The sequence below is a fragment of the Hypomesus nipponensis genome, chromosome 18 (assembly GCF_054491055.1).
Source record: "Hypomesus nipponensis isolate SF chromosome 18, ASM5449105v1, whole genome shotgun sequence".
Taxonomy (NCBI): Eukaryota; Metazoa; Chordata; class Actinopteri; order Osmeriformes; family Osmeridae; genus Hypomesus; species Hypomesus nipponensis.
In genome coordinates this window covers 3,052,501-3,067,500 of record NC_140378.1, presented here as the reverse complement: position 1 = coordinate 3,067,500, position 15,000 = coordinate 3,052,501, and the positions used below count along the sequence as shown (strand labels likewise).

The 15,000-nt window shown below is 49.5% G+C and overlaps 1 protein-coding gene across 1 annotated transcript in view; it reads left to right on the top strand.

The window, feature by feature from the left end:
* sema3bl (sema domain, immunoglobulin domain (Ig), short basic domain, secreted, (semaphorin) 3bl) overlaps positions 1–15,000 on the top strand; it is a 37,724-nt gene that overhangs the window by 9,403 nt on the left and 13,321 nt on the right. The window contains 4 exon segments of the mRNA XM_084680543.1: positions 6,647–6,751; positions 6,754–6,815; positions 9,104–9,166; positions 11,905–12,024. Coding sequence (XP_084536669.1) covers positions 6,647–6,751; positions 6,754–6,815; positions 9,104–9,166; positions 11,905–12,024 — 350 coding nt within the window.

The window sequence follows — 15,000 nt, the reverse complement described above, 5'->3', positions numbered from 1 at the left end:
GCAGGCAGGCAGGCAGGCAGGCAGGCAGGCAGGCAGGCAGGCAGGCAGGCAGGCAGGCAGGCAGGCAGGCAGGCAGGCAGGCAGGCAGGCAGGCAGGCAGGCAGGCAGGCAGGCAGGCAGGCAGGCAGGCAGGCAGGCAGGCAGGCAGGCAGGCAGGCAGGCAGGCAGGCAGGCAGGCAGGCAGGCAGGCAGGCAGGCAGGCAGGCAGGACCTTACTGCCCCTCCTAACCTCCTCTGCTAATGTCAAGAGCCAAGGGAGATGACACCACAGTGAGGCTGCTAGGTAGACCAAAGCACAGGGGAGTTCTCTCTGTGTGTGTGTGTGTGTGTAGAAGGGTGTGTGTGTGATTAGGACATCTCCGGACATGGTAGAGGACACATGGCTCCTTGAGTTTGTCCTTTTAATAGTACTATGAGTCTGGATCTGAAAGAGGACAGGACAGGACAGGACAAGAGAGGACAGGAGAGGAGTGGAGGGGAGGGGAGTAGAGGAGAAAAGAGGAGAGGAGAGAAAAGAGGAGAGGGGTGGTTGTGTGTACACTCAGATTCCTGGCATTCTTGGCACACAGCAACAATATACAGCAGCTCTGAAAATGTTGGCTTTGGAAGTCTTCGTTATGTAATGATGGTAATGAGTGTGTTTGTGAATGTGTGTTGGGAGGGCTGGCAGCCAGGCTAGCGGGAAAGGTGTTGACAGATTAAATGAGGAGGGTTGTGGCAGTTACACGAGAAGCAGAAAGCAAACATGACACTTGGCACAAAGAGACAGGAGCAGACAAGAGGTTTAGAGACTGGAGTGATACTGTGTGCATGTGTGTGTGTGTGTGTGTGTGTGTGAGAGAGAGAGTCTGTTTAGGTGTGACCCTGGGGGTCTAATAGGCTTCAGATGTGCACCACCCTCTCTTCAAACCCACAATAATACTGCCATATAATTCTTTACACACACACACACACACACACACACACACACACACACACACACACACACACACACACACACACACACACACACACACACACACACACACACACACACACCACTGGTATAACCAAACTCGGGGCGCAATTTGTACCTTCAGATCCCGCCATCCGAATCATCACCCCTCTGTTTTTCTCTTTTAAGTGTGTGTTTTACACAAACACGGCTAATCACCTCTTTATAAACACTCCATCTCCACCTCTCCAGATCTGCTTAATGAGTCAGCATTTTGAAATAATACAACTCCATTAGCTTCATTAACCTTGGGGGGGGGGGGGGGATTCCAGGGGGAGGCCTTTCACATGTGAGACCACACTGTTGTCTCCGTGATGGATTAGATGGTGTGAGAACATCCAATCATGGCAGAGTGAGAGCCACATGGTGTCCGCGGTGGGTTCTTCTGGAGCGTCCAGGTCCCACGCATGCACAGCACAGCTGCACACACACAAATGCGCGTGCGCGAGCACGCACACGCAGACACAGGTGGGACACAATGTTTACCCTCCTAATGTGGAGGATAAACAACCTCACGGACGAGCACCTTGGGTGGGGGGAACCTTCCATACAGGACCCCCCACCATCTATGACCCTCGAGCCCCACTCTCTCTCCCTCTCCCTCTCCCTCTCCCTCTCCCTCTCCCTCTCCCTCTCCCTCTCCCTCTCCCTCTCCCTCTCCCTCCCTCTCTCTCTCTGTCCCTCTCACTCTCACTCTCTCTCTCTCTCTCTCTCTCTCTCTCTCTCACTCTCTCGTTTGCTCGTTCTCTCTCTCTCTCTCTCTCTCTCTCTCACTCTCTCGTTTGCTCGTTCTCTCTCTTTCTCTCTCTCTGTATCTGTTTCTCACTCTGCATATCTGTTTCTTTTTCTCTTCTCTCTCTTTCTCTCTTCCCACAGTGTCTGACCTCTGCCTCTCTCAGTGTTTATTAGTGTCTGAGGGCCACAGCCTAAGCTACGCCTGACAAGGGGGACGCTAAAGCTTGAGGGCAAAGTTGAACTGTGAGATGGTACCTGTAGTTTGCTTTCACTGGTCTCCCTAAAACCTCCCTAGAACAGGAGAGATAAATCAAGTGCCCTCAGTGGTACTGACACACAGACTGTGTCACCGTGTGATTGGGTAGGTCTGTTCGTTTTGTAAACGAGACGCATTCCTGATGGTCACCATAGACCTCAGTTACTTAGGAACAAATGTTTTTGAAGGAAAATAAATGGCAAGAGAGACCCAAAAAGGCAAGTAAGAAGAAGAGAGATGGATGGAGAGTCCGAGAGAGAGGAGTGTCGTGAAAGGAACACAAAGACAGGGGAGGAGTGTGTCTGTGGTTTCCAGAGCGAGGCGTCAGACTGCTAACGGCTAACAAGCACCAGGTGAACTGGGAGTCACAACGTACGACAATCCCCACCCTTGTGTGTGTACAAGTCATACGATATGCTCGTCCCTTTTGTAGCAGACTGATACCGAGATCCGTGCTCTGATCGGTCATGAGGACCCAGAGGGGCCAATACTGTAAGATAAATGTTTTTCCTTTGCAGTTTTTCACAATTGTTAACACACAAAAAGCACAATTTTCACAACCTTCACTTCATGTATCTTTCGCTCGACCTAATTTGGCACTTTTTCACACTCCCTTATCTGCATCAGACTCTGACTGTTCTCATTTACACATTGTCAATTACACATTATTACACCTTGTTGTCAAAACACTACACAATGTTCAGTTGTTGCACACACTTCTCAAGTAAAATCTCAAAGCATCAACCTACAACACACAACTATTCAAATCTCTAAACACTCAGGTCGTGTGAGCAATTTGCGATCAGGACTGCAGCATAAAAAGGGCCTTGAGCCTCTGTTTTGTTTGGTGAACAATGGAGAATTTAGAACATATTGACAACCAGAGAAGGAGAGGGGTAAGAGTGAGAGAGGGGGGAGGAAGAGGAGGACAAGAAGGAGGGGAACAAGGGGGAGGAGGAGTAGCAGGTAGAGGAGTAGGAGGACAGAGACAAGGAAGAGGAGGAGGAAGAGTATGAGGAGGAGAACAAAGATGAACAGGACGACAAGGAAGAGGAGGAGGACAAGGAGAAGAAGAAGGAGGAAGAGGAGGAAGAGGAAGAAGGAGAACAGTCATCTCTAATGAGATTCGGGCCACTGTTGTAGACCATGTGCTCAAGCATGGTTTGAGCATGAGGGAGGCTGGCCAGAGGGTCCAACCTAATCTCAGCCGCTTCACAGTTGCTGCCATCATTAGAACCTTCAGGATGGAGAACTGGTACGAAATCTGTCTGCTTTGTGCACTGAAATACTGCATATCAATAGAATACAGTGTGTTACACAGTATAGAATACACAGTATTTGTATTTTGCAGGACTGAAAGAGAACCACACCGTGGAGGAAGAACATGCACTTTCACAGCCGAACAGGAGACTGACATTGTAAATTTAGTTTGTGAGATCAACGCTATCACACTCCGACAAATACAAACTAGGATCCTGGCTGACCAATGCTACGTTCAAGAACGTCCAGACCATCAGCCTGTTCTCTGTGTGTACCGAAATAAAACTTTTTTTGCTGCATATTTGTGTGCTGTTTTATATTTGACGATGAAAAAAGTAGGTATACACTGAGATATTTTGTTGAAATGGCTCATTCTCCAGAGTCATTGTCATTCATATGGTGTGTTCCATTTCTAGAATTGTGTTTTCAATTTTGCACTACAGCGCGTGCAATGCTTGGTAGTGTGCAGCAAATGATTAGTTGTGTGCACTGTTATGAATGGTATGTGTGTGTCATTTGAAAATATGGCTGTGTGTACCAAATGAGAACACAAGATGCATTTTGTGAACAGGTTCGAGATTTTATGGCAAAGAGTCCTCTTGCAAAGGAAGTGTCAGGTTTAGCATTTTGTGTGTGAGGTTTTCAGTTTTGTGTGTGCAGTTTTGAGAAAGACGTTATTGTTTTGAGAAACGTCTGTTAACAATTGTGAAAAACAATAAGGCTGGATCACGTACCGAAAATGCAACCATGACCATATTGAGTCACTCGATATGCAACTCGTACGCACTCGTACAGTACAAAAACACTGCATTGAAATCAGAAAAGAAATTCTAAAGTGACAACATGGATGTGTGTACAGTATGTATGTGGCATGTGTGTGTGTGCTTGTGTGTGTGATTGCGTGCACCATATCTGTGGTTCAGGAGGTCAGAGATGGAGGGGCAGGAACGGCGCAGGAGACACATCCGCGACACTGCCCCCACAATCCTCTCTGTCAAAACGCACCGGCGCCAACTGAAGCTCAGATCCATCGGCATCTGAGTGCGTTCTCATCACTCCCCTCACACACACGCACAACCGCGCGCACACAAACACACACACATTCACGTACAAACAAGTCAACACTCATTCCTCACCCACCCTATCCTGTACTTCCACTGTGGCTTTCCCAGCTCAATGGAAACAGCTTCACATCTGCAGTTGTGTGTGTGTGTGTGTGTTTGTGTGGGAATGAAACACGCAGGGAACATTCCACCTGATATTCTCCCGTTCGCTGAGACTTTGTATCTGTCTCTAGAATGGTTTATCAAGGTGTGTGTGGGTCTGTGTGTGTCTGTGTGTGTCTGTGTCTGTGTGTGTCTGTGTGTATCTGTGTGTGTCTGTCTCTATGACTCTCTGCCCGTCTCCCAACCTGTCTCTCTCTCTCTCTCTCTCTCTGTATCTCTTAATTGTTCTGCATGTTTTTTGCCAGTCCTTATACCTCTACCCAGCTCCATCCCAACCCTCAGTCTTTGTAGAAGCCATCCAATCGTTTTTACAAGTGTTTTAACAGGCACTGTTGTAGCTAGCTTGGCCTCTGCTGAAACCATTGTTTGAGATGAGGGCATCGTTAAAGAGCTCTGACTCGTGCCTTCTCCTGCCCCGCTTTCTCTTCCCCCCCCCCCTCTCTCTCTCTATTTCTCTTTCTCTCTCTCTCTTTCTCTCTCTCTCTCTTTGTCTCTCTCTCTCCTCACTTCTCCTGCTTTGAAGACTCTCGTTTGTCCCGCTGGCTCGTTCCTCTCCCGGTTCTCCTCCTTCACCTCCCTTGATTCGTACTCGCCGGTTCACCGTCTTTCCTCCTCCTCCTCCTCCTCTCTTACCCTCATTTGCCTCCTCATACGCTTTCCTCCTCCTCTGCCACCCTTTTCCACCTCCTCCCCTCCTCCACTCCCTCCTTATCCAGTCGATTCATCTGGGTTCAGCTTGGCGTGCCTCTGTCATTAGCAAATATATGAGAGGAAAACTTTGGTAAAGTGTAAAACTTATCCTGGAGTTGCCACTGGTAATTAAGGTGATGTAGTGTAACTTTTTTGTGTGTGTGGGTGGATGCGTGTGTGTGTGCGTGCGTGTGCAAGAGAGAGCTGAGTTTTGTTTGTATCTTGAAGTGTTTCATCTCTATCAACATACATCTCTCCACACACACACACACACACACACACGCACGCACGCACGCACACACGCACACACACACACACGCTGAGAGAGTGATGAGTCTGCAACTCATCACTCCAAGGACTGTCTGCGGAGTGAACCTCCATAACCACAACACCCCGTCCATCAGAGAGGCCCTCCACACACACACACACACACACACGCCGACACATAAAACGGCACCCCTAATTGAACTTGAACTATTCTCTGTGTCACTGCCCCCCCCCCCCGCTCCCCAGTCTACAGTATGTCTGTGTGCTGAGTGGAGACTGCAGAGTCGATCAGGAGGGAGGTGTGTGAGATGTCTGATGTTTGCTGCTGTCAGGATGAAGGCCTGGTGTCTCTCTGCCTCCCTCCCTCCCTCCCTCTCTCCCTCCCTCCCTCCCTCCCTCCCTCCCTCCCTCCCTCCCTCCCTCCCTCCCTCCCTCCCTCCCTCCCTCCCTCCCTCCCCCCCCCCCCACTCTCTTTCTTCTCCTTTCACGTGTTCCCTTGTAAACATACACACACCAGAGGGATCAAAGCTGTTCTGATCCAGGCACAGCATTCCACCTCCTGAGTTTGGGGAAGAGAGATCGTCTCTGATTATGTTGTGTACGGTCCGACCTGGCAACACTTCACACACTCCTAGAGCCTGCATGCACATGCACACACACGCATGCACACACCTACGCATACGCACACACACGCACGCACACACCCCGACACACGCACACACACACAAACACACACCCAGTATGCGGTTTCTTTATGTGACTGTGTTTACTAACTCATCGGAGTTCTGAGTGCTTCTGATGTCACTTCCTCCACATGCTGCTTCTGATCCAGTCCTCTCAGAACTCTGAAGACGATTCCAAAGGTTCCATCAGAATCCGAACTCTGTTGTCAAACCCTCTGATGTTCTAAAACTCTATTCTGGAAGGTCTTTGATCCAGAATAGAGAACAGGTCCCAGCGAGGAGCCTGGAATCAGAACCAGGCCAGCCCCGACCCAACCCCAACCACCCCCCCACAGACACACGGCTCCTAAACACACAGTCCATCTGGGATCAATTGCAGCCTGGTAGCTTATGAATTAGTCCCTCTCACTTAGATACAGTCTACTTCACCTTGTTTATTCATGATTACATTGGGTTTCCCCCCATTCTCTCTCTCTCTCTCTCTCTCTCTCTCTCTCTCTCTCTCTCTCTCTCTCTCTCTCTCTCTCTCTCTCAGATCTGGTGTCCACCAACAGGTCGTCCATCTTCAGCGGTCACCACGGTAACCAGGGCCAGCTCTCAGTGGGCGCGGTGTTTCTGGATGACTACCATGACCGTCTGTTCCTGGGGGGAAAGACGTCCTGTACTCCCTACGACTGGATCGTACCAACGCAGACTCCAAAGAGGTAGGGGGGGGGGAAGAGGGGAGGAGGGGATGGGAAGTGAGGAATGATAGACAAATGGAGAGGAGAAGAGAGGGGAGGAGAGGGTTAAAGAGAATAGGAGAGGAGAAGAGAGGGGAGGACAGGGGAGGGTTAAAGAGAAGAGGAAAGGAGAAGAGAGGATAGGTCCTAATTTCATTCTCCCCTCCATCCCTCCTCAACCTACTCCAGTACCCAGGGTGCCTTAGCTGCCCTGGAAGGTGCTTCAACTAGCCTCATTAAGTCTAATCACCTTGGCACTACTTAAGCAAACACACGTTAACCTCATGGTCTTCCATATGATTAGGTAAATGTCTCTCTCTCTCTCTCTCTCAGTGTTGCCATGTAAACACATGCAATTTCTGCCCCACAATTCGTGCCTTCACTGCAGCGTTTATGTCAGGGTAAACAACAAAAAGCTGTTCTGTTTGGCGGTAGTTGTGGTTCCCCTTTAACTGCGGTTATTCTGCCTTTGGGCGACTCCAAGCACTTGGTCTGTCATGATTGTCTGCTGCGTGTCACACACTGTAATAATAAGCATCACACACACACACACACACATACATACACACTCACACTCAATGCCTCCTAACCCTGTTGTTTCCATGCAGCAAATGCCTGCTAGCCATAGCAAAGAGCTCGGCTCGCTTCCTCCAGAAACACGCTCACACAAAGAGTCATTGTTCCGGATAGCCATCTGTTTGCCAGTAGAGTTTGGACACTCTGACACAATGTTGTTAGTAGCCGGAGCGGGACTTTTCTCATTAAAGACTGGGTAGCTCAGCTGTGATGAAGCAGGGCTGATGGTAGCAGTCACACCCCAGTCTGGCAGGACTGACGCCTGATCCTGGAGTAGCCTGGATACAGTTATGTAGTAGCCTGGGTACAGTTGTACAGTAGCCTGGATACAGTTTTAAGTAGCCTGGATACAGTTATGTAGTAGCCTGGGTACAGTTGTACAGTAGCCTGGATACAGTTTTAAGTAGCCTGGATACAGTTATGTAGTAGCCTGGGTACAGTTATACAGTAGCCTGGATACAGTTTTAAGTAGCCTGGATACAGTTATGTAGTAGCCTGGGTACAGTTGTACAGTAGCCTGGATACAGTTTTAAGTAGCCTGGATACAGTTATGTAGTAGCCTGGGTACAGTTATACAGTAGCCTGGATACAGTTTTAAGTAGCCTGGATACAGTTATGTAGTAGCCTGGGTACAGTTGTACAGTAGCCTGGATACAGTTTTAAGTAGCCTGGATACAGTTATGTAGTAGCCTGGGTACAGTTGTACAGTAGCCTGGATACAGTTTTAAGTAGCCTGGATACAGTTATGTAGTAGCCTGGGTACAGTTATACAGTAGCCTGGATACAGTTTTAAGTAGCCTGGATACAGTTATGTAGTAGCCTGGGTACAGTTGTACAGTAGCCTGGATACAGTTTTAAGTAGCCTGGATACAGTTATGTAGTAGCCTGGGTACAGTTATACAGTAGCCTGGATACAGTTTTAAGTAGCCTGGATACAGTTATGTAGTAGCCTGGGTACAGTTGTACAGTAGCCTGGATACAGTTTTAAGTAGCCTGGATACAGTTATGTAGTAGCCTGGGTACAGTTATACAGTAGCCTGGATACAGTTTTAAGTAGCCTGGATACAGTTATGTAGTAGCCTGGGTACAGTTGTACAGTAGCCTGGATACAGTTTTAAGTAGCCTGGATACAGTTATGTAGTAGCCTGGGTACAGTTGTACAGTAGCCTGGATACAGTTTTAAGTAGCCTGGATACAGTTATGTAGTAGCCTGGGTACAGTTATACAGTAGCCTGGATACAGTTTTAAGTAGCCTGGATACAGTTATGTAGTAGCCTGGGTACAGTTGTACAGTAGCCTGGATACAGTTTTAAGTAGCCTGGATACAGTTATGTAGTAGCCTGGATACAGTTTTAAGTAGCCCGGGTACAGTTATGTAGTATCCTGGGTACAGTTATGTGGTAGCCTGCATACAGTTATAGTCATAGCAGTTTCCTTTTAACTGAAGACAAAGCGTCGCCTGTATAAACCCTCCTCCCTCTGGAAGCTGAGACACACTCCATAGAACTGAGTCTAATGTAGTCGTATGTAATGAGATAATTGGTGTGTGTGTGTTTAGCTCTCAATTACAGGAACAACATCATAATCATAACCATATCAGGCTGAACATATGTGTTGCAATCTTGCAGATTTAGGCTCAGTGTTCTCACTAATGAACTCATTCATCATGTGAACATATTTGTGTATCCCTCCAGATCTACTGGCCTCCGTTGCCTGGTAACAGAGAAGACTGTGTCCAGAGGGGAAAGGATCCTCAGGTGAGTGACAGCTCTGTCCTCCAATCACTTCCTCACTTTTCTGCTAGTCCCCTCCCTTCACCTGTCAGTCGTGCTGTCAGGCCCCTCCCTTGTCAGAGATCATCAGCAGGCTGGAATCATCTATAGCAGTGGTTCTCAACCCTGTCCTCAGGGACCCCCTGTCCTGCATGTTTTAGATGTTTCCCTGCTCCAACACACCTGATTCAAATAAAAGGGTCGTTATCTAGCTCTGTAGAAGCCTGGTAACGAACATGCATTTGAATCAGGTGTGTTGGAGCAGGGAAACATCTAAAACAAGCAGGACAGGGGGTCCCTGAGGACAGGGTTGAGAACCACTGATCTATAGTGTGGCTGCCCAACACTGATCCTGGAGATCAACCATCCTGTTGGTTTTCAGCCCAGCCCTCTAAGAACAGGGTTGGGCAGCACTGGTTCAAAGAATGCTCTTGGAAGGTTCCAGAGCCGCAAATTCAAGAACGGACATTCTAAAACTGCATAATCAAGATGATTGTTTTCCCCTCCCCTCCCCTCCCCTCCCCTCCCCTCCCCTCCCCTCCCCTCCCCTCCCCTCCCCTCCCCTCCCCTCCCCTCCCCTCCCCTCCCCTCCCCTCCCCTCCCCTCCCCTCCCCTCCCCTCCCCTCCCCTCCCCTCCCCTCCCCTCATACTGCTGTTTCAGCTGTGATCCTTCCTACAGGCATCATCAACAAAACTCGTTACCTCTTAATAAAGTTGTAAAGACCCAGACCCAGTCCTCTCCCCCTCCCTCTGTCTTGTCCTCTCCTCCCTTCATCCCTCCTTTAATAAAGTCTGTGAGCCCGGCCTAACAGCAGGACATGAAACCTCCTCCGCATCTGGATCAGGTTAGACTGACTGGTAAACGGGGCTAATGTGACACTGTGTCTTTCCGTGTGTGTGTGTGTGTGTGTGGTGTGTGTGTGTGTCCAGAGGGGAGCAGTTAGTTTGAATCCCTCTGCAGGGTGTCAGAGCTGGCCCTCTTGGTAACCACGGTGTTTGAAGTGGCAGGTGAGACTGGGTGTCTGATATCAATAGTTATTAAGTGTTTCCTCCCTCTGTCGCAGGGACACAGCGCTGACACACACACACACGCAGACACACACACACACTCCTAAACACACATGCACACGTACATGGACACATGAACACACACACACACACACACACACGCAGGCACACACTCGAAGGGGCACACAATGCTGCTGTCCTGCAGGTTTAGTTATGTAGCCAGTGTCAGCAGGGGGAGGAGCTGTCGTCCTCTGTTATAACCAAGGCCCGAACCCTGTAACACTACCTGACCTGCATCTGGGCACTGCTGGAGAATGGGTGTGTGTGTGTCTTTGTGTCGGGGTTCGGTGGTTATTGACTGAGTACATTGTGTCTCCATTATCCTCGAGGAAAGAGTCCCACATTCACACCCATTGTGCTGTTTGCACCACTTGTAGACCAAACACAGCCTAGCCACGGGTCAGGGGTCAGGGGTCAGGGGTCAGGGGTTAGGTTGAGGCAAAGCAGGGTGATTCTAAAGTTGGTTGAAATGACCATGTGTGTTGCTGTTGGCTAGTAAGAGTTGTGTAAGAGTGTTCGTATGTGTCTAGTGTAGAAGTTAGTGTGTCCGGTGTAGAGGTTATTGTGTGTGTTGCCTGGTCCACTGATTCAACTCTGAGATCAGACAGCTAGACCCTCTGAAGTGTCCAACTGGCTACAACTATGTTGTGTATGTGTATGCTTGTGCACATGTATGGGTGTGTTTGTGTTTTTGCTTGTGTGACTTACCACCCAAAAAACACAATCAAGCACTCGAGGAAGCAATCAGCTCACTTTGAGTGACAAACAGCCTTCCACTATGTAGTTCACACACACACACACACACATACACACACACACAGACACACTGAGGTTGAGTGTATGAGTTTGACCCTGTTCCTCTTGCCAGAAACACTTTCAGCTGGTTTCCTGTTGGTCACCATGACACCCATGTTCCCTTCCTGTTGTAATCTGACAGACAGGAAGCAGCCTGGCCCTGTACTTCCTCTTTTCCAGGGTGAAGGAGGAGTCTCCCACCTGACACAACTTCAGGGGACTTTTGACCTGACACTCTCCACCTCACCATCCGTTGTCGTTCTCACACTGTCCTCTATGGTCTCTCGCCCCTCTCTCATTCGACGTGTCTGTCTGTACTGTAGTTCTGCTTCTCCGTTTGTCTTTTGACGTCTTTCTCTTCTCTCTTCCTCTTTCCCTCCACCCTCTCGCTTCGCTCTAGTCTCTCATACACCCCGCTCCTCGTTAATACTGATCTCTCAGTATCTTGTCGTCCAGTTCTCTTTCATGCCTCCCTACTCTCTCCTCCCTACTCCCCCCCCCCCACTCCCCCACCACCCCTCTCTGTCATCCCTTCCTCTGCTCTCTCCTCCCTACTCCCCCCCCCCCCCCCCCCCCTCTGACGCTGTAGTGTGGGAACCCTGAAGCCAGTGGGCCCAGGGTTTTTCAAACATCTACAGGACTGACGTTTACACCGTTTCATCCTCTCATGTTCTTGTTCCTGGCCCCGGCGTGGAAACATGTGGAGCCAATAGACTTGGTTAAGAAATCACTTTGTTCTGCGCTAACCCCCCGGGTCCAACCCTCACAAACTGGATGACAGTTACTGTTGCTCTGTGTGTTGTGATTTATTTAACCGCTGTGTGTGTGTGTGTGTGTGTGTGTATGTGTGTTTCTCTCAGACGGAGTGTGCCAACTTTGTGCGCCTGTTGCAGTCCCATAACCGCACACACCTGCTGGCTTGTGGCACCGGAGCCTTCCATCCCATGTGTGCTTATGTGTACGTGGGCCATCGAGGAGAGGTAACACACACAATCGTGCTTACTCACACACACACACACACACACACACACACGCATACACGCATACAAACGCACACAAACACACACACACTTTTTGCTTTCGTTTATCCTCTTTCTCTTTGTCCCTCTCTTTCTCTGCACTGTAAAAGCAGCCAGCCGGTTTTATTATCAGGAGAAGTCTCAGACCTCAAGGGTCAGGGTTGAGCTCCAGCATGCAGCTGCGCAGCGGGGCCCTTCAGCTCCACCGCAAGGCCCTCTGGACAGGCCTGAACCTCTGCTGTGAGGCCCCCTGTAAATCCTTGTGCGTTGGTGAAAGGAACCATTGACAGCCAGCTGGTGGCCAGCCCTCCTTCATGGTGCTCCATGGTCCTCCAGAGCTGCCCAGAGCAGCAGCCTGCCAGGCCCAGCAGGAGAGGGCCACCCTGGGCACGAGGAGGAGGGCTGGAGTGGTGCAGGGGTGGAGGGGTGAGGGATCTAGCGCCAGCTATTGATCTTTGTTTATGGGATTTACAACACTGGCAAGAGTGAGACAACTGGGAGTGAGAGAGTAGAAGGGTGGTCTCTGTATTTGTTACCGTTTTATAGGGGTATTGTTCGTGTGTGTGTGTACATGTGTACGTGTGTGTGTGTGCAAATGTTGTGCAAGCGCCTTCAAGGATAGACGTGTGTTGGTTCCAATGTAATGGTCGGTGCATTCTTGTGCAACGTGTGTTTGTTTACGTGCGTGTGCGTGTGCGTGTATGTGCGTGTGCCGTCTCTTGACATGCTGGTCTTGTCATTTATTGACTCCATAAAACACACACTATGTCTTAGTCACTCGGCCTCCAACTCACACTGACACACACAATGATATACAACGCCCACGTGTGTGTGTGTGTGTGTGTGGAAGGTAGGGTCACATCGTATGTATATGTGTTTAGGGGTCAGACCCCTCCCCACACACACACACACACACACTCCCTGAGGCAAACATACAGCCTCTCGGACTAGCCATACCACTGACCCGTTGTGTGTGTTTGTGTGTATGTTTGTTTGCGTCTGTGAGGCTAACAGGGATGAAACACCTAGGGGTCAGAGGTCATCCCACCCACAGCCCTGCCCGAGGGGTCACAACCTCAGGACAGAGTGAGCCAGAGAAAGCAAGGAGGCTTGTGTGTGTTGTGGATGAGTGTGCGACTGGCTTAAGGAATGCATGGCTTCCCTGTGACTCGGCCCTCATAGGATGGCTCGTGTGTGCTTTGTAGGCCAGACGCACACACAGAAAGGAACACATGTATGCACACCTCCGTACACACACGTATGCACCCGCGCACTCACAAAGACCCGTACAAATGCTCCTGAACACACACACTCACACACGCACATCCTGTGGTGTTGAGTGACACAGTTGCCCTCCCAGCACTGCTGTAAGACAAATAAACTGTTCCGTTCAGATGACAGCATCCAGACTCCACACACACACACACACACACACATACACACACAGGATAAATCAAGGCAATGAAAGAGCGTGGACAGAAAGATAGTGATCACCTTTGTATGGGAAAGTCAAGCTTTCAGTCTTTCCTGTTCTGTGTCTGTCTGTCTGTCTGTCTGTCTGTCTGTCTTCCTGAAGCCAAGCTGTCCTTATGAACTCCTGATCTTCTCAACGAAGGCCTGGAATCCAGAGTAGGGATAGACAAAGGAGATGGAGAGAGGAGGAGGAGAGATAAAACAGAAAGTAGAGGAACGAGAGGGAGCAATTAGAGAGAAATCTACCACATGCATGCTTCCCACGCTGTCCCACAACAGAGTTGAGGGAAGAAATGTTACGAGAGGAGGACAGGGCGATTGGAGGAAGAGGGAAGAGGAGAGGAGGGGTGCTGACAGATACAGAAGTTTGCTTGATGATAGAGGCCAGGGGTCCCATCTTGCTGCAGCAAAATGGAGCAAAATGGAATCGGAGCAAAGTGCACTGCAATCCTAAAACTCGCTGTTGCAAAAATGACTGAAGTTTAATGATGTCCCTAAAGAGGACTTGATCAGTTTAGCAACCATGAAGACATACTGTTTAAGCCCTTTGTGTACAGTCGTTACCTACCCTGATATTCTCTGTATTACATTGTGTATCTGTATGCAATACTCATTATTTTGCAAAATCCTTTGCCTAGAGAAACAGAGTAGTGAGAGATAGATCATCTGTGACTGTGTGTGAGTGTGTTTGGGTGTGTGTGTTTGGGAGTGTGTGTGTGTGTGCGTGTGTGGGTGTGTGTGTGTGTGTATGTGAGTGAGTGTGTTTGGGTGTGTGTGAGTGTGTGTGGGTGTGTGTGTGTGCGTGTGTATGTGAGTGTGTGTGTGCGTGTGTGGGTGTGTTTGGGTGTTTATGTGCCAGCAGTTATGATCCAGATCAACCCCCAGTCCAGGTAGTTGTATGTTGGTCTTGGCAAGGCAGAATTTTCTGGACGTCCTATCAACAAATCCACACCCTCCCTGCTAGCAATGAGCTAGCCTGCCGGGAGGGAGGGAGGGAGGGAGGGAGGGAGGGAAGGAGGGAGGGAGGGAGGGAGGGAGGGAGGGAGGGAGGGAGGGAGGGAGGGAGGGAGGGAGGGAGGGAGGGAGGGAGGGAGGGAGGGAGGGAGGGAGGGAGGGAGGGAGGGAGGGAGGGAGGGAGGGAGGGGGAAATAAAAAGAAAGTTAGAGAAAGAAAAGGAGAAAGAAATAGGGGAGGAAGAGCAAAGGGAGAATGAAGGCGGTGAAAGAATAAGGATGACAAACGAGGGAGCTAAATATAGTCCTCATGGAAAAGAAGAAGACGACGAGAGAGAGGGAAATAAAGATAGAGAGAGAGAGGGAGAGAGAGAGATGCTGTGATAGGAAGGAATAAGGAGATGGAGAATCTTCTCTATTACGATTATCACACAGTTGACCTTTCACCTTGAAAAATGTGCAGAGTCATATGTAGATACAGCATGTCTATCCAGACCCCTGTGCAGCACTG